At 35.2% G+C, this 23213-nt stretch overlaps 4 protein-coding genes across 5 annotated transcripts; all 4 read right to left on the bottom strand.

The window, feature by feature from the left end:
- Window positions 1-1029: 1029 nt before the first annotated feature.
- On the bottom strand, window positions 1030-2535 carry LOC21396659 (transcription factor MYB26). The gene is made up of 3 exons (XM_010089423.1): window positions 2403-2535; window positions 2046-2175; window positions 1030-1945 (listed from the first exon to the last, which is right to left on the bottom strand). The coding sequence occupies exons 1-3, from the start codon at window positions 2533-2535 to the stop codon at window positions 1030-1032; spliced, it is 1179 nt and encodes a 392-aa protein (XP_010087725.1).
- A 6411-nt stretch (window positions 2536-8946) lies between these two features.
- Window positions 8947-11508, bottom strand: LOC112091961 (protein IQ-DOMAIN 1). Its single transcript, XM_024166841.1, has 5 exons — window positions 11291-11508; window positions 10952-11206; window positions 10200-10427; window positions 9951-10064; window positions 8947-9869 (listed from the first exon to the last, which is right to left on the bottom strand). The coding sequence occupies exons 1-5, from the start codon at window positions 11354-11356 to the stop codon at window positions 9204-9206; spliced, it is 1329 nt and encodes a 442-aa protein (XP_024022609.1). The 5' UTR covers window positions 11357-11508; the 3' UTR covers window positions 8947-9203.
- Window positions 11509-13136: 1628 nt separating this feature from the next.
- LOC21396658 (cysteine-rich receptor-like protein kinase 10) lies at window positions 13137-16432 on the bottom strand. 2 transcript variants are annotated; one of them, XM_024166993.1, is made up of 7 exons: window positions 15530-16430; window positions 15218-15355; window positions 14972-15093; window positions 14674-14884; window positions 14257-14494; window positions 13920-14073; window positions 13140-13723 (listed from the first exon to the last, which is right to left on the bottom strand). In XM_024166993.1, exons 1-7 carry the CDS (start codon window positions 16329-16331, stop codon window positions 13388-13390), a joined length of 2001 nt encoding a protein of 666 aa, XP_024022761.1. In that variant the 5' UTR covers window positions 16332-16430; the 3' UTR covers window positions 13140-13387. The 2 variants fall into 2 exon arrangements, with proteins under 2 accessions (XP_024022764.1, XP_024022761.1); XM_024166996.1 differs by lacking the exon at window positions 15218-15355 and having other exon boundaries at window positions 13137-13723; window positions 15530-16432.
- Window positions 16433-18340: 1908 nt separating this feature from the next.
- Window positions 18341-22869, bottom strand: LOC21396656 (cysteine-rich receptor-like protein kinase 25). The gene is made up of 7 exons (XM_010089420.2): window positions 21980-22869; window positions 20041-20181; window positions 19820-19938; window positions 19513-19723; window positions 19166-19403; window positions 18895-19045; window positions 18341-18804 (listed from the first exon to the last, which is right to left on the bottom strand). Exons 1-7 carry the CDS (start codon window positions 22791-22793, stop codon window positions 18475-18477), a joined length of 2004 nt encoding a protein of 667 aa, XP_010087722.1. The 5' UTR covers window positions 22794-22869; the 3' UTR covers window positions 18341-18474.
- Between the last annotated feature and the right edge of the window lie 344 nt (window positions 22870-23213).

Below are 23213 nucleotides of genomic sequence, written 5' to 3'. Positions count from 1 at the left end.
CAGCAACTAAACCTGTTTTTTAATAGTACCAATATTTTTGTTCTTAAAAAGCGTTGTTGCTTAAGTAGATAACAACTTCCTCACCATCCGTTTGGGTCCAAATCACGGCTTGCACCCAATCCCTTCCTATATCTGCACAAAGAAATTGATACAGACAAAATTTAGTTTCCTTTTCTTTTTAGGAAAACAGAGTTAGGTTTTGACTTTGTCTTTTAACCCTGTTATTGGGCTTTCTTGAATCTGACGACAGCCAATTGAGGGTTTTTGTTTTTGTTTTTGTTTTTTTTATCCCCTCTCTCTCTAAAGGTTCGTGGTCTTTAACATTGTTGTGACTTGTGACCAATGCAATGCAATTACACTACTACAGACCATGAAGTTCAAACAAAGTTCACTAAATTGTCGTTTTGTCCGAGACAAGAATATACAGTAAGAGGAGTTCAATGGCTTTTTATACATAAGTGCCTGCAGATTGCGTCTTTTAAATTGAATCCACTTTCGACTTCTAGTTTACAATGATTCAACAAGTTGAATTTAGAGGGGACAAGTTTGATTGCCTTTGATATTGATGTTCTCGCATGATGGAGTAGGAACAAAAGAAGATTCCTCACTAGGAAAATGTAGTAGTAAATAAAGGTGCAACTATTTAGAGTCCACCTTTAAGATGACTAGTGAGTAGTGATTAGGTATCACCAAGAAAAAAAAAAGTATCCGTACTTCAATGTGAATATAATCCATACAAAAATATGCTCTAGAAATTAATCACCATGTGACAAAAAAAAAAGTACATATTTGTGAAACTTCGACGAGGAATATTACTCACTGATCAAAAGCCTAAACTAGCAACATCTAGGTTTTCCGATTGTGGCCATTGCATTTACTCTTGGGCAAATTTCAAGACATAAATGCAACTGTGAAATACTTAAATTCACGAATCCATCCATGCATATATATATATATATATATATTATATATCCATACATAACACATTACATTAATCCAAAACTAGTCCCATTTCCAAGAAGATGATTATCATGGCTTCAGATTGACAAATTGGCCGTTAGATATCGGCGACAATGATGACAAGCACGATGAGGGAGACGACGAGGATAAAGGTGATGACAAAGGAGTCAATGGTACTAACGACGACGGCTTAATGATCATAGAATCAACGTTCAATGGAACTAATTCTGCTAATTGCGGAGAAGATGAACATGGAGGCACCAAGCAGAAGTTACCGTCAACATTGTTACCGATATCACAGAGTTTTGGTATCATGGACGTGGGAGCCATTAATGCGCTTTCATAAGCTGATAAAATCGAACTTGGATCGATGAGTTTGTCACCACCGCCGAGAGAATTGTCATAGATATTTGGAGCAACCATGAGAGTACTCTGATCATGATGATCAGCTCGTTGATTAATATTGGCCGTATAATCAAACTGCGGAGTAGTACTAGTAGCAGTAGCAGTAGTACTTTGCTGGCCTAGCAACCACGTGGAATCATACGTAGATATTGATGGGTTATTAACAACCGTTGACGATATGTTGAATGATGGAAGACGAACGGCCTGATCAATAATATTAGAGTTGAAGTTCGTCTGGTCTAGTTTGAGATGATCGTTGTGGTAAAACAGTCCCTGATCAGGCACTGCCGTTGGATTAATCATATTATTGTCGATCATGCTGCAGGGTAGGTATAGCTCTTGATGATGATGATTATCTTGTTGAGAGGCCGCGGCGAGGATCAAACTAGGGTTTGCAGTGAAAGTGAAGAAATTGGCCTCGTTGGGATTAACGGTAGTAGTGGGGAAATGAATGTGATGATCAACAAAAGAGTGATGATGATCATGATGGGACAGGATCTTCTTCTTTATGCTTGAGTTCCAAAAATTCTTCACCTCATTGTCTGTTCTTCCCGGTAGGTGCTTTGCTATCTGAGCCCACCTGTAAAATTTGCATAATAGAAATTAATCAATACGTACGTACGTAGGTACAAATGATACATATAATATTTGTAACAGTATATGTATATATAAATATATACCTGTTGCCTAGAATGCTATGGAGTTCAATGATGAGGGCAGCTTCTTGGGGAGAGAAGCTTCCACGTTTGAGGTCAGGTCTTAGATAGTTTATCCATCTTAGTCTGCAACTCTTTCCACATCTTTGTAGGCCTGCATTTCATATCAAATCCATTTATCAGAAAAGATCAAACTTTGCAATATATATTTAACCTCCAAGAAACTAAAACCTAGCTAGCTAGGGAATATATAATATGACATGAGCTATACATACATACATACATACATCTAGGTATATATATATATCATATCATGTATTATTTGTAGAGATCAAGTTCATCTAAGTTGAATATAGTAGTAAAGACTAAAAATAATAATACCTGCAAGTTTTGGAACAGAGCTCCAACAGCCATGGCCGTAGGTTGAAATGTAGTTGATGAGTTTCTCATCTTCCTCTGGTGACCAAAGCCCTCTCTTCACCTTCTGTTTGTTGCAACATGAGTGGTGTCCCATCTCCCTTTCTCTCACTCTCTCTCTCTTTCTCTCTCTAGAATTGATCAGCCAGTGGCAAAAGAAGCTTGGCAATTTCGGGTATATATAACGTTGTTTGAAACGTTAAAATATAGGAGAAAAGAAAAAAAATAATAATATGACGCAGAAAAGTGAGGATTCTGTAGCTCAAGTGACCTTTGATATCATGATCAATAAAGTTTAATTTATGAGAAAATGTGACAAAGAAAAGCTGGGAAAGAGAGAGAGAGAGAGAGAAGAGAGAGATTGGTGAAGATGGATACGGAATTGTGAGTGAGTACAGAACTGAGGTGGTGAATTTAATGTGGGGAGCAGTAGTACTACTACCATGGGAGTGGGGCTCAGAAAAGTTTGCAGTATCCTCCTGTAATGAGCTACATGGCTTAAAATAGATCATGACCCTACACGTGTTAAACATGCAGATTGTGGGGTCCCTTCCTTCAGGGTCCCACTTTGGACTTATCTTACCCCAAAGGATCAAGTATCAACACAAACAGCTGTTGGATATTGAAATCAATGTTGCCATCATCATCATCCATGGTTCTATTATAATTATAAGCTTCCTTTGACTTATGTACAAGGATTCTAGAGGCAATGAAGTGAATGTAATGATCAGCTCATCCAACGGATCAAACCCCACGTCAAAATGATCATTAGCTTGTCCGGTGATATAATTAATTAATTTGAACCTAAATTTTCATCAACTTCCTAATTCCTATATATAGAGACGATTTTGTAATGATTGCGTTTGCACAATAATTATCAGATATAAAAACTTAATGGTGTGCGATTTTGATAGGTGAATATTAAAATAACCATTTAACCACACTTATATATACATCGTATATATGGTCTCTATAATAAACAACCACCTTTGAAAAATTTCTTTGACGGTATATGTATTTATATACACTTGTATAGAGAGTGATAGGGTTAATCAAAGCTGCGCTCCTCAAGAAAATCTTTGATCTTCTTTTCTAAAAGCAAATGTGTAGCTCCATTAGAATCTTTCTTCACTAGGGTTTAGTACTTGGTGGGGTTTGATTGTTTATTTAGATTTGACGAAGGGCCATACATGCAATCAGATCAGTGCAAAGGGGTCCCCAAGCAAATATTTTTTTTCCCAGAAAACTTAGACTCACACTCACACAAAAGAGAGAGATATATATATATATATATATAGTTATTTAAAAGTTTAATATACATATTATTGTCAAAAAAGTAGTTTTGAGAGAAATTAGAGAACTTTCATGATTCATAATGATCTCTCTAGCTAGCTACCATCTTTTTTTTTTTTTCTTTTTTTTTTTTGTTGGCTTGAATGATGCAGCCCTTTGGGTTTCACTATGACCTTCAATTCAGTTCCGATTTCCTTTCTTCTTGTCTCCAAAAAGGTCAATTGATCTGGATAACCATTGGCCAAGTGAAAAAAACTTGGGACCTTCAAGTTATGATTTTAGCAAGATTCCCGGGATAAAATTTCCCCTGGACTAAAATACTTTCACACAAATAGTACTTTTTTATTTTTCCATTCCCCTATATGTATAGAAACTAATGATTATACATAAAACCTTGGCAATTGTGTAGTAGTATTGCTAATTTAAAACCAGACAAAAGCTGCAAGTAAAGAGAGAAGAAATTCAGTTACCGCTAATAAGGACAATTAGTTAATTTCATCATAAAGAGGCTGCTTATCAGCAATTAATTAAAGGGTTTATTAATTATATACCCCATAGTAATAATAATGACAAGCACAAAGATATACAGTTAATTACTACAATTAGGAAGGTCATTATAAACGTGTTTGACGAAGAGGAATAATATTGGACAAAAAGTGATTTTTATAGAAAGCTGGTAATGGGGAAAAGCGGAAACTTATCTTTTCAGAATGCTTTGAGTTTACGTTTAGTTTAATTTGTTAAAAGTATGAAAACAGCCAAAAAAGTAGGCTTTTACATTCTGTTTATTATCAAACGATTCCTCATGTTAACGTATATATATATATTGCACTGATTGATTAGGCTTTTTTGTCTGATATTGTTGGATGCTTTTGAGACGAGCATATACATGTGTGTGTGTGTATATATATATATATATATAATATAATAGGGGATACTAACTAACGCTTATGAATATTAATATAATAATATTAATATATAAAAACAGAATCCTATGATCAAACACGACTGCATTGTCTAGTATAATAACTAAAGAATATAGGCCACTAATCTCTACTTATCAAACATTTTATTGGTCAAGTCCATTCCTTCTTATAGTTACCTTAATATAGTATCTTCAACCTAGCTATAATCTACAACTTATATTAACTTCTTTTTCCTGTTGGTCATCTTTGAGAGATACTATATAATATACTCTTGACTTTTTAACTATGCTGGTCATAGGATATACATTTCTTATCTCCTTTTGGATTTTGTATAAAAATAAACTATCATTATATCCTATATAAATGCATGTCAGTTTTCTATTACATGCAAACATAAAATATATATATATATATATATAGATGTAGTAGAAACATTATAGAGTAAAGGGTAAGAATTAATAATACATTTACTAATTAATTAAAACTTATCTTTAAATTAATCAGATAGCAATATTGTAAGCTGAAAACTATGTATATATATGTGTCGGCATGAAATAAAAATATTTTGTGAAGTGCAATTTAATTTGAAGGTGGAATATTAATCTTCAAGCAATGCTTTCTTGTGGTGAAACTGCAGTCTGCAAAAGCACCTTGGACTTCTCATTGATATACATACATATATATATATATATATATATAATACTGGCTAGCTAGCTTTTTTATTTTGCTTTTGAAAGGAAAAAAGTATGAGCCTGCTGGGAATGCTTACGATGGAAGGAAAATAAGACCAAAATATTCAAGATTCTTGATTTATTGTTGCACATGCAACAATAAATTGCAACAAACCCCTTTTGCTTCTTTTGTTCAGCTATCAAGGGACACCAACTGTAAGAGATTTTTGTTTTTTTCCAACTTCTTCAGGAATCAAAAACAAGTACATGAAAGAATTATGAGGACTATGTAATTGTTTGTCCTCTATTGAGAGGAGATTGATTTTGGTATGCGTCTTTTTCAGCCTTTCATTTTTCTTCTTTCTATTTGACAAAGTCAAATGTTCAAATTTTTTTTCTTTTAAAAAATATTTTTTTGCTGAATCTTCTAAAAAATATTTAACAGTAAGGCATTGACTGTCCTCTAACTTATTACAGCAGGGCATTCTTTCCAATTTTTTTTCCTTCTTTACTCTCTCGCACTTCTTTATTAACATTATGAACTCAATTGATGGTGAACAAGCCAGAGGAAAATATGTCCATTTAAAATGCTTGATTTTCAATTTAATTAGCCTACGTTTTATATATGGAGCTGAAAATGAGAGGCAAATTAAATGGGCAATTAAGGATATATAAATGTAACATAATATATACGTTCCTAGACAAGAAGTAAAACAATATCCAATAACAGTTCCTCTTTTGGTTGTCTCTAGGTTGTGTAGTTGAAACGGGGGAAAAAAACTAATCAACTTTTTCACAAATGAGTATATTCGCAAGAGGAGCCTTGGATTAACTGATGGCCCAAAAAAAAAAAAAAACAAAACAAAAACAAAAAAACAAAAGTGAAAAGCTAAAGTAACTTTCAATATTCTACCTTCTTTCTTGAATCAATCATGGTCACCAATGATGTGGGAGAAACATACATATTAAGTCTGATGAGTATATGCCAGTACCATTTAATTCTAATGATATTATAGAAAGCAGAGGTGAACTTTCTCTTCAATATATATACATACATACACACACATATATATATATATATATATATAGTATATAGGATTATTCTTGTCTATCCTCCTGAATTTAAAAATCTTCTCACTTTTGTCTCTTAAATTATGAATTATTCCTACTTAACATTTGCTGTTAAAATTTTCATTAGAACATGCAGAAAAAGGAGGGATTAAGTACTGTCACTAGTCGTATAAAATTTTCCTTAAAAACAAACAGAAAAGAATGCACTTAACCCTTTATTTCAGTATTATTTTAAACATAAATTTGAATGGAGAATGCTAATGTGACTAGTTCAAAATCCAAAAGACAATATAGGAGTTTTTACAATTCAATGAGATAAAATGAGAACGGACTCTAAAGTTTAGGGGCATAAGTGAAATTGATTATATATCATATATTTATATATAGACTATAATAATGTAATAAAACAAAAATTGCAATGTGACCCACATAAAAGAGGAGCAAAGCAAGAAAAGCAGCTCTCTTATGAGATACCCCATGGCCATGGCCTGATCAGTAGTAATGCCCCACAATGCTTCCTTCTCTTCATGGCAACCCCCTCATGAAAGAAAGTTCACAAATTTACTCAAAAACTGAATGGACTTGAGCTTTCTTTAAATTTCTCTCCCATACCTTTTATTTGTCCTTCATCACTCGATTCAATATGAGTAGTACTATCCCATCAAAATAATTGCGGGCATCCAAATATAAATATTTTTACAGCTTTTGGGGGCATCCTGATTTCTTGCCATTGTTAGCGCATATACTCTCACGTCACCCAATGTCCTTTTGTAGGCCATCGAGTAGATAGAAGTCAAACATTTAACGGATTTGAGATACTATGTCTAAGTACTTTCCCCTATGTTTCTGTCCTCAAAATCAGTTTTGTAACAAATTGACCCTTGAACCAATTTCATTTTTGTGGCTTATTTTGATAACCATGCAACAAATTTATCTATTTTTTAAATCATTATTAATATTATTAGTTTTCTGTTTTCTCCTTCTTTTGTCTCTTCAATCCTATCTACTTCATTGCTTAAAGATTGATTGAAAATGATCTCGATGATAGTGATATCTAATCACCTATATATATATATATATGTATGGCCACATAATTAGTCCTTTTCTGCATGAACTACAAATACATCATATCTACTATATCTATATATATACATGTGTGTGTGACTACATGAAAGTGGACATACAGACTAATCTAAGATCCAAGGCATTTTTAATCACTGGTATTGCTTAAACGAGTAAAAGCAGCGTCGTAGCAAAGCCGTGATTAACATAACATGATTGAAATAGTATTTACTCATTGGAAAAGGGAAAAGGGTGATAATAAGAAAATGGCTAATGGGCAATTATGGATGGTGTGATAATGCTTGTGCTTGGCTGGTCCAGGAATATTATCTTTTGGCAATATCTCTTCTTTACATGCTAATTATTCCCATTTTTATAAAAGTCGAGCTTCGGAAGTCAATTCAGGAATCAGAACCAAACTAGTAGGGTATAGCAACTCCTTTGAAGGATATGAACAAAAACCCGGAAAATCCTTGTTGGGGTTCTCAGTTTTTCACTGCTTTATGGAAATCAAAACCCAACCATTGGATGGAACAGTAGCATAACATTGGTTTTATTTATTTATTTATTTATTTTTTTTTGTGGGGGGTGGGGTAGTAAGTACTATAGAGTCCTGTCCGAGCTCTTAAATGTTTTGCTAAAGCTAGACAGATTCGTTTTCTTTTGAAATCCTTCTTTTTCTTCTTTTGGGCTGTTTAGCATGTAATTGCGGATGGCAATTTTGCCACCCTTTGATATGGCTGGCCGATTTTAAAACTCATCATCTTGCTTTGTCCCCATCTCCTCTCTCTTCTCCATTTTTAATGTTTTCGTTTTGTCGGCTCATGGTGGAGATTGGAGATGGTCATATTCTACATTACTCTTTGTTTTCAAGTCCCAATTCTATGCTTGTTCCTATCGTCCCTATTGCTTGATTGGAATTTAGTATTATCTCTATGTAAGTGCTTATGGCGTTGAGACAAATACAATTATTATGGTTAAAGACACTTACTACACCAAAATGAATTATTGATATTTTCGAGCATGTTTGGTAAAGTTCAAACCCCTATTTAAACGGTTATGCTACAGTTTTTTTTTTCCTCACAAAAATTAAAATTTTGGTTCAAACCATCTAGTTTGAGCTTATTCACTTAGTTCACCAAAGCTTCATCCTAGTCATAGATAGATCACTTAGATTCAGGTCCATAAGTAGTGACAGTTGCCGTATGAAGACTCACTTAGTTCACCAAAGCTTCATCCTAGTCATAGATAGATCACTTAGATTCGGGTCCATAAGTAGTGACAGTTGCCGTATGAAGACAAGCTTTCGCTACAATGGGCCATTCACGTCCAATAGTTGTGGGCAAAGATTCAAGATTTCAAACCCAACACAAATTGTTATGTAAGAACAGTGTTTGCTAGAGAACTAGGCCCATTTCAAGACCAGTTTCGTGTCTGTCCATACATAGAATTCAACAAAAGATAAACATGAATAAGAGTTTTTTCATTCTCAAACGTCAAGCCAAATACACATGTTGATTCTATTTTATAACCACTCTCACTCCAAATGCTATACTCTATCTATGTGACAACTGATATTCTGTTACAGTTTGTTTTAGTTCAGCAGTAAGCCTATGTATGCAAATGCAAGTATTACGACTTCGAACAACATCGATAAACGTAAACATGACAACAAGCTGTTGGACCAAAACTCAAATACACAAATTCAGCTAAGTGAATAACCATGGCAACTGTCGATCTCCTTATTGTCTTCTGGATCTTACACCATCTAATCTGCAAGCCGACATTGGGGGGCACAGATCTTTGCTGAAATTAACTGAAGGATTGGAACCTGCACAGCTTCTGGTGTCCCCATTAGAAAATGCCATTGACTTGTTATTGAATGGAAACTCTTCCGTCAAATACCTCTGCATATTAGGAGATGAAAACTTGGAAACTCTCTGCTTCGCCTTGATTGATTTTGTGAGATTCATGTAGCTCGGTTTACGCATATTAGTTTCTTCTGTTTTCTCCAACTTGACACTGTTGCTAAACATCAGACTTGGAGAAGCAGATGAAGAAGAAGTTGATGCCGAGGTCTCATCATAAAGAGACTCGGAACTTGGGGCAGAAGTCGACTGAGCTAGTTGATTTTCCACAAGTGGTCTAGCTGAAATCCTGGTTGTGATATTGTTCCTTCTCACTTCCACTGAATCTTGTCCGGAAGAAGATGATTTATCTTCACTTTTCCTAGAAAAAGGAGTCATTTCCGGGGTGATCCCTTCCATCAGCCTGTTTTCCCACGGCTTGGTCGCCATCCAATGATCTAACCAGCTCAATTCCGAATTGTTCTTCCCTTGCTTCTCATGCTTAAGAGGCTTCACTGTATGGTTTGTCCTTGCATATGGACTGGCACTTGGCCTCAATCTCTGAAAGCAAGAAAATAAGCTTATCCAAACTCTATTCATAAGAAACAATAAGCAATAGCCCTTTTCTATGAATAAAATTACCTGTTGAGATTGAGAGTATGCAATTGTTCTCTCCCTTTTGATGGCTCCTCTCTGCCTGTTATGTAGCTGTGCTCTAACTTCACTCACAGTTCCAGGACTATCACACCATCCTTGCTAACAATTATTCAGAGAGTGGTAACAAGCAAAAATCATTTCTCGCTCATTAATATGTGGAACATGTTTAAGATACTAAATTAGCATCATCACAAAGCCTAATATGAAGAACTTCCGGAAAAAAAAAGGACACACCTCAGCTTGCTTGATGGGATCCATAGGGTAGCAATGTTCGTTGAATGACTTGGGGGCAACCTCGCCTTCTGGAGACATCCTAGCACAGCGGGCGCGTACTCGGGCTTGAACTCGAACCAGAGCCTGCATGCACCTTAGAGTGACAGCGGCTTGCTTTCGCACCTGCCGGCCACGAAATATGGCTTGAATCCGTACCAGTGCTCTCAATGCTCTTAAAGCCCGTCTTGCCTGCAAAGATTATCCCGTGAAGTGTGGGCATGAACACAGTTAAAATGTGGAACAGGAAAGCATAATTGAATTTGAAGCTATATTGAACTTAGCCGGTTTACTTTCACAATCTTCTCTTCGTTGCTTCTTGAATACAGAAGCAATAAAAAAAAACGTTGATTGTGAATTCCTCTTGTAAATGATTCTAACATCAGAATTAATTAATTCAATTAATCTAAGTTTCACAATCTTATCTTCATTGTTTTTAACTAAAGGAGTAATTAAAGCAAAAATTGAATGAATTCAATTAATCTAACAAAATAAGTAATTAATTCAATTAATCTAAGTTGTTATGCTATGCTTAATTGAAATTTGAGGTAAGTTTTCAAAATCTTCTTTATCGAAGTCAATTTCACAAAATGTTTAAATAAAAAGTTTCATTTTGATCAGAAAATACAGAGTACAACTAGAACCATAAGCTAATTGGGGGAGACAAAGAAATTGCATACTCCAAGCTAAAGAGAGAGAAAGAGAAATCAAAGTACCAGAAAGCCCCGAAACACGGCCTGGATCCGAACAGCAGCCCACTCCTTCTTAACCGCCATGAAATCTTTAGGGTGAGCTCGAACCACGGCGGCCATGGCGGTCGCGAAGGCCTCATCAGCGACAAAGGAAGCAACGGACGTCTCTGATTCCGTCACGTTGCCTCTCTTCATACCCATCTTCATACTCGATCCAAACCCTTCCGATGAGCTCCTCCACAGCTTCCACTTCTTTTTGCCCTTATCTCCAATCTTCTCCTACACCCAAAAAAAGAAAAAAAAAAATCAGAATCAAGTAAAACAGGAAGATAAAAAAACAGAGGATGAGAAAATCGAGCTTACTTGGTCATCTGAAGAAGTTTTTTTGAGAGTGATGAGAGATTTTAGCCATTTTCCAGAAGCACCCATTAGATCGGGGGGGAATTTTTTATTGTTCTGGAAACAGAATTTGAACGAAATCCGAGAGAAAGAAGAAGAAAAAGAAGAGACAATTGTGAAAAGTGTGTTGGAATTTGGGTTAATGCTAATGACTTCAAGGTTAAGCTGCCTAGTATAGTAGTGTAGAGGAAGTAATAGACGTTTGGATTTTGAATTTCGAAAAACAGGAAAAAGTCAAAAAAAACCATATGCGTATTAAAAGAAAGCGACATCTAACGGATATATTAGCTTTTATTATTAAACCGCTCCGTCTTGCTTATCTTAAAACTTTTCTGAAAAAAGTCTTGTTTTTGTTTTTTGAAAAAAAAAAGGAATTTTGTTTTGTCCTTTTCCGTCTTGCCATCCGCAGGCTTGGATTTGGCATGAAACATATTTATCAATTTCATTTTCTGTAACTAGATGTGTAATTTGGGCCGGCCGCTCCGGCCCGTCTGTTTGAAACTAAATTTCAAACTAGATTGGTCTGATCATAAAAAAAAGACGGTCGTTTAAGCTCGGTTTTAAGTTTAAAAAATTTAAGGCTAGCTTAGAATTGTATAAAGAACTTTAAAAAACGGAAATAGTAGAAAATATGTCAATATGAAAAGCTTAAGGAAGTATATATGTCAACTTTTAGTTATAAAAATTAATAGGTCATAACTTGTCAAGTTATGGTTCATAACTAGATAAATTATGGATAAACTTATCAAGTTATGATTCATATCCAGACAAGTTATGGACAAAAATCGTGATTTATGGATAATAACTTGTCAATTTATGGTTCACAACCAGACAAGTTATGGACAAAGACAGTAATTTGACCTATTTATTAACTTATGTAAACTATTGGCCTATTAATTTTAATTTATCTCAAGTCTTTAAAAAAATTTTAAAAAATATGATGTTTTGAGTCAAACCGACCCGACCTTAAAAGAGAGAAGGTTGGTCCAGCCCAGTTCTAAGTCTAAAAAATTTAAGGCCAGGCACGGGTCAGCAGTACATGTGTAAATCTATCAGTTTATTAAACTTTCTGACACATTAACTCAAAATTTTGAAGAGTTTAATTTTTTTTTTATTATTCTTAGTTTAGTAAAAAGAATATATTTAAGCAAAATTATTTGAAATGCGCCTTTCAATCAAATTATGTTTTTGGATGAACATGATACATGTGTAGATAAGTACAATATATTTGAGTAATGAAGATTTTAATAGGTAAATTAGATAAAAAAATCATTTAGGAAGTAAATAATATGTATAAGAAAATATAGTTTAGAGTGACGTAAGAAACAAATATTGTTAAAGTACATAGGGACTCATTTGAAGAAAAAAAAACTGCTTGAACATGGACAAATTAGAGAAAAATGTGTTTATGAGAAAATAGTAATTGAGAGAGAAAAATCCTTAATTAGAAACACATTTAACAAAAATTATTTTAATGGATCACATCAACTTTTTTTTTTATGAGGCTCACTTTTAATATAATAAAGATTATATGAAAAAGTATTTTACAAGGGACAAATTTGAAATAAAAAAAATGTTTTCATAGGAGTAAATTAGAAAAATATAATTCAATTAGATACATTTAAAAGTATAAGGCTTAATAGAAAAAGATCAAAAGAACAATAAGAAAGAAAAAACAATTGAGATTAGATTTTTCGGAGATATATTTGAAATTTTTAGTAATAAAGGGAGGTAGATATGAAATTTTTTGAAAAATTATAACAAATAAAAATATAGGGGGGAAATAGAGCCCACCTCCTTCCGCCACTGGGTGGTGTTCTCATGCCCCCACCCAGCCAACGCCTATAGTAGTGCAATGATCAAGGCCCTAGCTAGATTCGTCCTTGTAGAACAAAGACTAAATTCTTATGAACCATGTTGAAGCAAAAACGAAAACACAATAAGAGCTTTAAGTTTTTACCAATTTCATTATAAGTGTCTATTTATGCCGTATTAGAAGTCTCATTACGTGCAAAACTAATATACAGATAATATATTTATACAAGAGTTTTCACAATTATACTACCGGGGGTATACTTCAGTAATCATCGATCCATCATTAACGGACAATGATATTGACTTGCTTGTAAATCGATCAGATTCGTGATCCTTTGCTGCCGCGCTTGACTGCATTCTATTACGATGGAAAAATGCTGGCTGTTGAGGTGCAGGAAGAGTGACAGAGTAACTGTTGAGCATGAGAACAATTGTTGCCATTGTTGGTCTTAAAGCAGGATTTTCTTGAACACATAGCAATCCCATATGAATGCATCTCATGACTTCATTTCTAGGGAAGGAATGTCTTAATGTTGGATCCAACAACTCTAAGGGAGTACCTTCCTTCCAATGTCCCCAAGCCTGCAAAGTTCAGGGTGATGTTCAGATGCAGGAATTTTCTTTCCTTTCTGTCACTTTCTTTTGTAGTAATTAAAATCTTTCTCCTAAGAGGTCACTCATTTAAAAAAAAAAAACAAAAATGCTTTTGTGAATTTATCCTTCACAGACTTATTCTAGCTTTACTAATCAAATTAATGTATTGTGTATCTGCACTTACAAAGGACAAGAGGTCTCCAGCACCATGTGATTGATTATGTAAGAAATTATTCTTCTTGCCACTGAGAATCTCAAGAACCAACACTCCAAAACTAAACACATCAGACTTCACAGAGAACTGTCCATGCATTGCATATTCGGGAGACATGTAGCCACTACACATACAAAACAACATGGTCAATGCGGTAATAGAGGAAATGAAAAGAAGACATAATTACGATTAGAATGCAATCTAAATAATCAAATGATATAAAATAAAAAATTCAATGTGGCAGATAAGTTGTGTTTGATAAGCTTCTTGGTAGGAGAAAAGGTATAGATAGGAATTAACAGCATACTATGTTCCGATGATACGATTGGTGCTTCCATGAGTTTGGTCCACAACAAAAACCTTTGCCATGCCAAAATCTGAGATTTTAGGGTTCATATCATTGTCTAACAAAATGTTGCTAGCTTTCAGATCACGATGTATGATCCTAAGTCGAGAATCTTCATGGAGATAAAGGATCCCTCGAGCAATGTTGCCTATAATCTTGTACCGTCTTGTCCAATCTAGAAGGCTTCGCTTTTCATGATCTACACACATGTCAAAAATTTGAAATCCAATTACAATATTTAGATATCGTGAACTCAAAAATGAAGTTGATTTGTTCTATTCACTTCAACACTTAATTGTCTTTAACAAACAAATAGAAAACTTGTAATCTGCTGTTAAGATGTTACAAGTGCCAAAAACAAGTACAGATTTGTCATACCGAATAGAAAGTAATCAAGGCTTCTGTTGGGCACATATTCGTAGATTAGAATCTTCTCTTCTCTTTCCAAGCAGAACCCGAATAGCCTTACTAGATTTCTATGTTGAAGCTTGGCTACCAAAAGTGCTTCATTTTTAAATTGCTCTGCACCTAGCCCAGATCTTCCTAATAGTCTTTTCACGGCTATCTTTTGTCCATTAGGAAGAGTACCCTGAAAATAAAAGAGTGACAAAATGAGAACTATAAAATTTTCGCACGTAATTTGTTATTCATTTTAGCGTAGATAATGTTTCTATGCCTCGTAAACTTCACCAAATCCGCCTTCCCCTATCTTGTTATCATCTGAAAAGTTGTCCGTGGCGGTTTCAATTTCATCCATAGTAAATTGAAGATTATCTCCCCTTTCCATTTCATAGCGAACTACAAAAACCAAGAACAAATAATTTTATAGTTTAAGCACTTATATTACATAAAGAGAAAAATACAGCACTGGAATTATATAAAGGGCATGGATGTTAATTTGATTTTTTTTTTTTTTTTTTACCACTGTCAAGCCGAACAGAGAGGTATCTCTTCTTTTGTTTCCTACGGAGAACAAAGAAAGCAATGATGAAGAACACCATAACCACTCCAATTGGGGCAACAATAGCAATAATTGTGGTTGAAGAGCTTTTCCCTTTTCCTGCTCAAAGTTTAACACTTGTTCATATTATTACCAACCCCAAAAGACAATATTTGTTTCATCATGGAAATTCGTAGCTCTTTATGGTCACAATATTGAGGTTTCACTTTTTTTTCCCCCTCCACTATCCAAAGTTCCAGTAGCGAAATCAAAATAATTATCAGATATTCGTACCTGGAGGTGGAGAAACAGCCTTTGTACCAGTGACGTTGTAGAAGGAATAAAACTCATATCTGGTTACACAACTCGGCAGGAAAACAGTCCCACCTTCTTTGTCACCGCAGCAACTCGGGTAGAAACCGATGGCGCTCCGCAAACACATGTTGCACTCCGCTGCCGACAATTCTGGTGTGCACTGAGCAAGGCTGTACAACGTTTGCAAGCTTGTGAACTCCTCCTCGTCTGTCCCAAACTTCTTCCCCTGTAATTGCCGTGAATTTGCCGCCTTATCCGCCACCGTGTTCATCGCGTTAGATAAAAAGTCATTGAACCGGTCAGCTTCAGTATCCGCCACGCTCTGGTTGCTGGGCAGGGACGTAGCCGGCACGACCCCCGGGGTTGTGTAAAAGGAGGAGCCGTCTTCATACCGAATCCAGCACTCGTCGTACCATATTACCGCCTGCTTTTGCGTGGGGCAACGCCGTAGCGCCTCTCTGGATGCATTGCCTGCGCATTCTTGGCAGGTGGAAAGCCTGGTGACAGCGATGTCGCTGCGGCAGAGGAAGAGGCCAGTAGCGGCGTCCGCAGTGTTCGCGGCTACGGTGGTTTGGTGGAAACCTCCATTAATAGTGGCGTTGGAGGTGAGGTAGGAAAGGAGAAGATTGAGATTGGAGTAGTAGGTGGTATTTGCAGTTAAATTAGTACCGGTCTTGGAGTCTGTGCAGGCGTGTTCACGGTAAGTAGGGGCCGCTACGACGATCTGGATGAGCAAACACAGCTTTACAAGGCAGGCAAAGAGGCAATTGCCAGGAAACATTTTCTTCACAAGAAATTTCTCTTTTCTTTTCTTTTATTTTTTTTATTTTTATGATACCGATATATATTGGAGCTATAGAAATTAATTATGATGATCAATATTGTCATGTATGTTGTCAGCGAGCTTTGCTTGCGTCTTGACGCAGCTGATGAGTGACAAGTCAAAAAGGTAAGTTTGATAGATATGTCACTGTAGGTGAAGGGAATAGTAAAATATTATTAAGTCTATTCATTTTACCAGTTTAAAATTTAAGTTTTATTACAATAAAATTTTTTTAAAAATAGTCATATTTAATTTTTATACTATAATAAAAAACTCTTAAATACAATCACATCTTAACTCAAATTAAAAATTTAAATCACGAATTAAACAGACCCTAAATTTACTTAAGAAAATGACGATCATTACTCTTTAACAAAATTTGTACATATACATATATAGCGTAATATTGACGTTAAAAATTATTCTACAAACGTATCTTTATTTATATAAAAAATTATTAAAAAATATCATATTTCAATTCAAATTCATGAACCTGTATAGATTAAAGATGGGGAAACGTGGGTGTCGCCTCTCCAGTCTACATTAGTTAGGGACTTTGGATTAAATTATCAAATGTGAATTTGTGGAAGGAGGCTTTGTAAAAATAAGTCTTTTGAAAAGTCAGTTTTGAAGGCTTCAGCTTGCTACCCATATCTGCCCACACAAGAAGGTGACTGACAGGACTTTTGCATCAAGAAATTAATGCCCATTGCCCCCTGAACGAGGGTTGATTTGGATTTTCAAGGCATCTATTTGTTTGAACTTTCCCGATAGCTTTAAATACGAGGACGTCTCTGTTGATGGGTCCCAATTTGTAAATATCTTGCGGGACCAATATTCAAACCACGGTGGTTGTAGAATAATTTCGCACATGACTTCATAAAATGATGTAGAGTTCAAATAGTACGCCATTTCTAAATTAAATAACAATAATAATAATAATAATAATAATAATAATAATAATAATAATAATAAAGATTCCAAACAACAAGATGTGTATGTTTTTGTTTTTAATTAGAGAATGCTACTTTTGTTAATAGTCTTCTTCGGTGCACATGAAGATAGGTAAACATGTCACCGGATTTGTTTTTGTTTTTAATTAATTGATGCTCTTGTTTGACCAATATTAACTATGTTCGGATATTCCTCCTTTTTTTTTTTCCCTGTAAACTGTTCTTACTCGTCATTTCTTAAGAAAATAATATAATAACTATAATAATTATGGCAATATATGAAATTAAACGAAACGAGTCATGGATTCATGGCGCTCATGACCGGTTGATGTCTGTAAAGCTCTTTTTTCAGCATCAATTTAATTAATTTACAGTAGGAAATGGAGCTCCTAAAATGTTTAAGACCAGAACAGCAGCGGGAAAAAAAAAAGTATTAAACCACGTTTAGAATCAGAAAACAGTTCGCGCAAATTTTTGTCAGGAATATATATATACATATACATGGGATTTTAATTATTACTCTGCTATTTACTCATCAATAAATAATATTATTTTAATCATAAAATATTAATTTTATGATTATAATAAATTAAATAATTAACTAAATAAATTTATAACAATTAGTGGAGCTGAATACTTATTACGTCACGTTATCAAATTACTATATTTAATGATAACCACCGATTAAAAAATAACATAAAAAACTCATCTATATATGTATGCATATCCTTTTTCACCTCATTTCTAGTGGTATTCACAAACTAATACACACACATGTATATGTATATATGGTGTAATTTTAATAATTACTCTAATATTTACAAATTAATGTGTATTATTAATTTATCTTGTATATTGATCAAAAAATTAACCGTTGACCTAAAAAATATATATAATAATTAGTGAAATTAGATTCTTATTTAAAAAAAAATAACCTTTGAAAAGCTTATATATTTACATATATGTACCTATATTTGAGCTTCTACTGTTGTTTTGAAATTAAACTGATCTAACTAGCAACAAATAAGTAAAGTTTCCATTATTTTTAAGCTTCCGGAAGTCCTATCCGAAGTTACTTGGAAAGCATTAACTTATGCTCCTAGACGTACATAACTTAATACAGAAACCAAATTTAGTCTAATTACTAATTAACGAGGGTATAACTCGGTTATTGATGCTTCATTGACAGATAATGGATATCCTGCAGTACTCGGAGATTGATCGTACTTCATTTCCATTGCTGGCATGTCCGACTCCGTTCTATTGTAAAATGCTGGCTTTTCAGGTACCGGTAGTGTGACTGAGTAACTATTAAACATGAGTACTATTGTTTTCATGGTTGGTCTATCTTCGGGATCTTCTTGAACACATAGTAAACCAATATGGATGCATTTAACAACTTCATTTTCTGAATAAGAATCCATCAATGTTGGATCCAACAACTTCAAGGGAGTTCCTTCCTTCCAAAGCTTCCAAGCCTGCATGTACATAATTTATTATACGAGAGTCATCCCAAAAGTGCTCGCATTTTTGTGTACCTGAAGCATAGGAATATATAGAATACTCACATAGCTCAACAGGTCCTCCGCGTAGTCTGATTGGTAAAAACTACTGTTCTTTTTGCCACTGATAATTTCTAGGATTAAAACTCCAAAACTATACGCATCTGATTTGATAGAGAACTGCCCATGCATTGCATACTCCGGAGACATATAACCGCTGCAAATAGTAATGTATAATAATATATCAGTTATTGATGTTGGATTTTTGTCTGTACTCTATGTTACTCCTTGGTCTTTGTCATGTTTTAATTTGATGAGAAAAATTAGTTGAACTTACTATGTCCCAACGATTCTACTTGTATTTCCTTGAGTTTGATCAACTTCAAAAATCCTCGCCATACCGAAGTCAGAAATCTTTGGGTTCACATCAGCATCTAATAATATGTTACTAGCTTTAAGATCACGATGTATAATTCTAAGTTGAGAGTCCTCGTGAAGATATAGAATTCCTCGAGCAATCCCTCCAATTATCTTGTGCCGTCTTGACCAATCCAATTCTCCTTGTTTTTCAGGGTCTGCCACATTTAATAGAAAAAGTTTGAGCTGCTTCAATTTGAAAAGACAATTAGATACATTCCTAAAGAATAAGCATCTAAGGGGGATTTGCCAAAATTTATAGGTCACCATATAGAAAATAGTCAAGGCTTTTGTTGGGAACAAATTCATAGACGAGCAACTTTTCTTCTCCTTCCAAACAAAATCCCAATAATCTCACAAGGTTCCTGTGTTGAAGCTTAGCTAGCAGTACAACTTCATTCTTAAATTCTTCTGCTCCTTGCACTGAACTTTTTGATAGCCTCTTCACAGCTATTTGTTTTTCGTCATGAAGTATGCCCTAAGAATGTATTTTAAAATAATTAAGGAGAGTTTCTAGTACTACAATTTTCAAACATTGGTTATACAAGTGATATGCTACAAATGAGAGACATACCTTGAAAACCTCACCGAATCCTCCCTCACCCAATTTGTTTTCAGCTGAGAACTTGTTTGTGGCTAATTCGATTGTGGCCAAATCAAATTGCAAGGACTCAATTGTTGTAATTTCACCATCTGCATATTCGATCCGAATGTTACTTACAATTTGTTGTGTACACACGTGACAAATAAAAGACAACTCAAGTTTTTGATGTTAAACTTAAATTTGTCATTTACCATTTTTGTTGTCTACAGCGTTGTACTTTTTTTCCCCTCGCTTCCGTAGGAAACAGAATCCAAATATTAACAGAACTACAATACAAACAGCAATTGGGACAACAATGGCCACAATTATTCCGGTCGATATTTTACTTTTTCCTGCAAACAACAAAAATATCAAATTAGGTATAATCTTGAACGAACAGGTCATCTATCTAAACAATATATAAACATGAATTGCGAAGGAAAAAAAATAGGGAATCTTTATTATGGAGCATGCTATTTTGCTCCACCATTAGAAACAATTGTTTTAACTGTTGGATTAGTTTTTTAACAGTAAGATTTGTGTAGGTCAATATTAAAAATTTACAGCGCGCCACACAGAACTACTCCTACTTCATATCTAACTATTGAAAAATTAATCCAACGGTGAGAACACAATTCCCTTGAATGAAGCAGGACTCCCAAAAAAATAAAGGTATTTCATAGCCGAAAAGGAGGGAAAGCCAGTCCCATATTGCAAGAAATTAAATTTAATTGGATGAGCCAATTGAAGACCAGAAAATGATATGAGCACGAAAAAGTCTACGTAAAGGTCTAGAAACATAAGCAGACATTGGCAACAATTTCCTAGATTTTCAAAGCAAGGTAAGAACATGATTCCTAATTTGAAAACTTTAAGCTGAGATTTTTTTTCCCCCCTCCTGGCTGATGTTATACATAGAGAAATCCCATTAGAAATTGGAAACGTGCCCCAGTGTTCGCATAGAGAAGAAACATTAACGGCGCCTTTAACAAATTGTAAATGAATATAATGAAAAAGAATGAAATTGAAAACAAATTAAAATAATAATACTGTAGACCATTAATTCTCTTTAGTATTTTGTTCGCTAAAAAAAAAAAAATCATTGGTATCATTCCATTTCTATTCCTTTATTATTTTGAAAATCCATGACAAGGGTTTTAAAGTGTGGCTGTGGATAGAGTTGTAAGTTTGGATCGGGCTAAATGGGCTACGGCTTGATGCCGTCATTGTTGGCTTGCGCTCGGCCCGCCCCGCCCTTAACTTCTGGGCTGAGTTGGGCTGACACTACGCCTTAAAATATTTTAGAGCCGGGCCAAGCCGGCCTGAAGTGCTTCTATTTTATTTAATTTTCATTTTTTCTTTTGTAAAAGTCAGGGTTAGACTAGCTCTGCCCGGCCTGACCCTAGAACTGTCAGACTTTAGGACCAAACTAGACCGATCTTCTTATTTTTAGGACCGAGTCGGCCCGGCCCGATATTCTCTTCAAGTTGCAAGCTCAGACTCAGATGGGCCAATCAGCCCAAACTTTCAGCTTTAGCTTTGGAGTATCAAATCCTACATAGCTTCTCAAAGGAGAAGAAAAAAGGGATCCTTCTTACTTCACTGACACGTTGATGGTCTCTTTTTACGCTCCTCCATTTATTTTATCGATTTGAATTTAGAATCCGAATTTTGTTACAGTAAAAAATTCTAAAAAACAGTCACATCTAACTTTTTTACTACAGTAAAAAACTCTCACATAAAGTCACATCTTAATTCGAATTAAAAACTCGATCAACGAACTAAACAGGCCCTTAGTGTTTAGTTATCTGTGTAGATGGTATTATAACGAGAAATAACCAAATTACTTTTCTAGTGTTTTGCTGCTTAAAAAAAAGAAAACTTTATTACTAGTTATTACAATATCCTTCTATTTAATTAAATCATTATGGAATTATAAGTAAATACAGGATTATATTAACTTACAAGCTATACAGAGACAAACTAATAGTTATAGATTCCATTTCCAAGCAGCATGCACCAATAATTATCTACTTAAAAATAAAAAATAAAAAATCTTTTTTCGGCAACAATTATTTATTGTATATTATATAGATTTTTAAAATAAAAAAAAACTATTTTTCCTTTTTAAAAGAAATGGAAAGAAATTACCGGAACGCGTAATGGAACTGGGTGGTGGCAGCGTAGCTGGAGGGGACGCCGCTGGGGGCAGCGACGATGTATTTTGGCTGTAAAAAGGGTAGACTTCGTACCTAATATTACAACTGGGAAACAGAACTCTTCCCCCTAACTTCCCATCGCAGCACACGGGAAGTCTTCCTATGGCTTCCGTTAGACATGTACCACAGTCCTCACCCGACAGGTCCGGCGTGCACTGCACCAGGTTGTACAGAGTCTGGAACCCATTGATGTTTGCATCTCTCGTTGCAAACTTCTTTTCCCCGAGCCCGCCTCTCGCAGCCTCCACAGCCGCCTCCTTCATGGTGTTGTTCAGCAGCCGGGTAAACCGGTCTTTATCAGTGACGTTCGCCGTGTTCAAAAGATATACGCCGGGCCTTGTAGCCACTTGGCCGAAGAAAGAGGTGTTGTAGTAGCGCAGCAGGCACTCATCGTACCATAACATTGCCAATTCCTCCGTAGGACACCGTTCGACGACGTCTTTGACAGCGAACTTAACGCAGTCTCGGCAGGCGGTAGCGTTGACATCACCGCGGCAGAGGAAGAGGCCGTAGACGACGTTGCCAGCGGAGGCGTTGTAGAATTCGCGGGTTGCGTTGGAAGAGAGGGAAGAGAGAAGGCTGTTGAGATTGGATCGGTAGATGCTGTTTGCGGTGTAATTAAGGGTCGTGTTTGTGCAGAACTTGTAGAGGTAAGTCGGGTCAATGGCTCCAACATTAATAAGGCAGACCGAAAAAAGCAAAGAGAGAAACAGAAAGTTTCTGTTGCAAGCGTTAATGAAAACCATTTTGTTGTTGGTTGGGGAAAATCATATGATATTGCTGATATAAGGAAATGGAGGCCAGTGACGAAGATGTACGGAAAATGGAGTTGCGAAAGGAACTCATTGAATAGACGATCAAGCCAGATTTTCCTCGTCTGGCGGGCTCCACTGAGAAAGAAACAAACAAAAAATATCTAGGTGGTCTGTCCTAATCAATTTAAGGGACAGTGAGAGGACTGGGACGGACGGAGAAAAGTCCAACAAAATGATCCGACGAAATATATGCTATTTGGAATTTTTATCCTACAACATATCCTACATTAACATTATTTTTGCTCAATTATGGTCCTTTCAACGTCAATTGGAGTCCGATGCAAAGGGCATGATGGATCCACTCAAGGACCACTCAGGTCAAGTGCCCCTCAAATTTTTTTTAATTTTAAA

Source organism: Morus notabilis, unplaced genomic scaffold (assembly GCF_000414095.1).
Source record: "Morus notabilis unplaced genomic scaffold, ASM41409v2 Scaffold449, whole genome shotgun sequence".
Classification (NCBI taxonomy): Eukaryota; Viridiplantae; Streptophyta; class Magnoliopsida; order Rosales; family Moraceae; genus Morus; species Morus notabilis.
The sequence above is the reverse complement of the archived record's forward strand: the minus strand, read 5'-3'. Positions and strand labels throughout refer to the sequence as shown.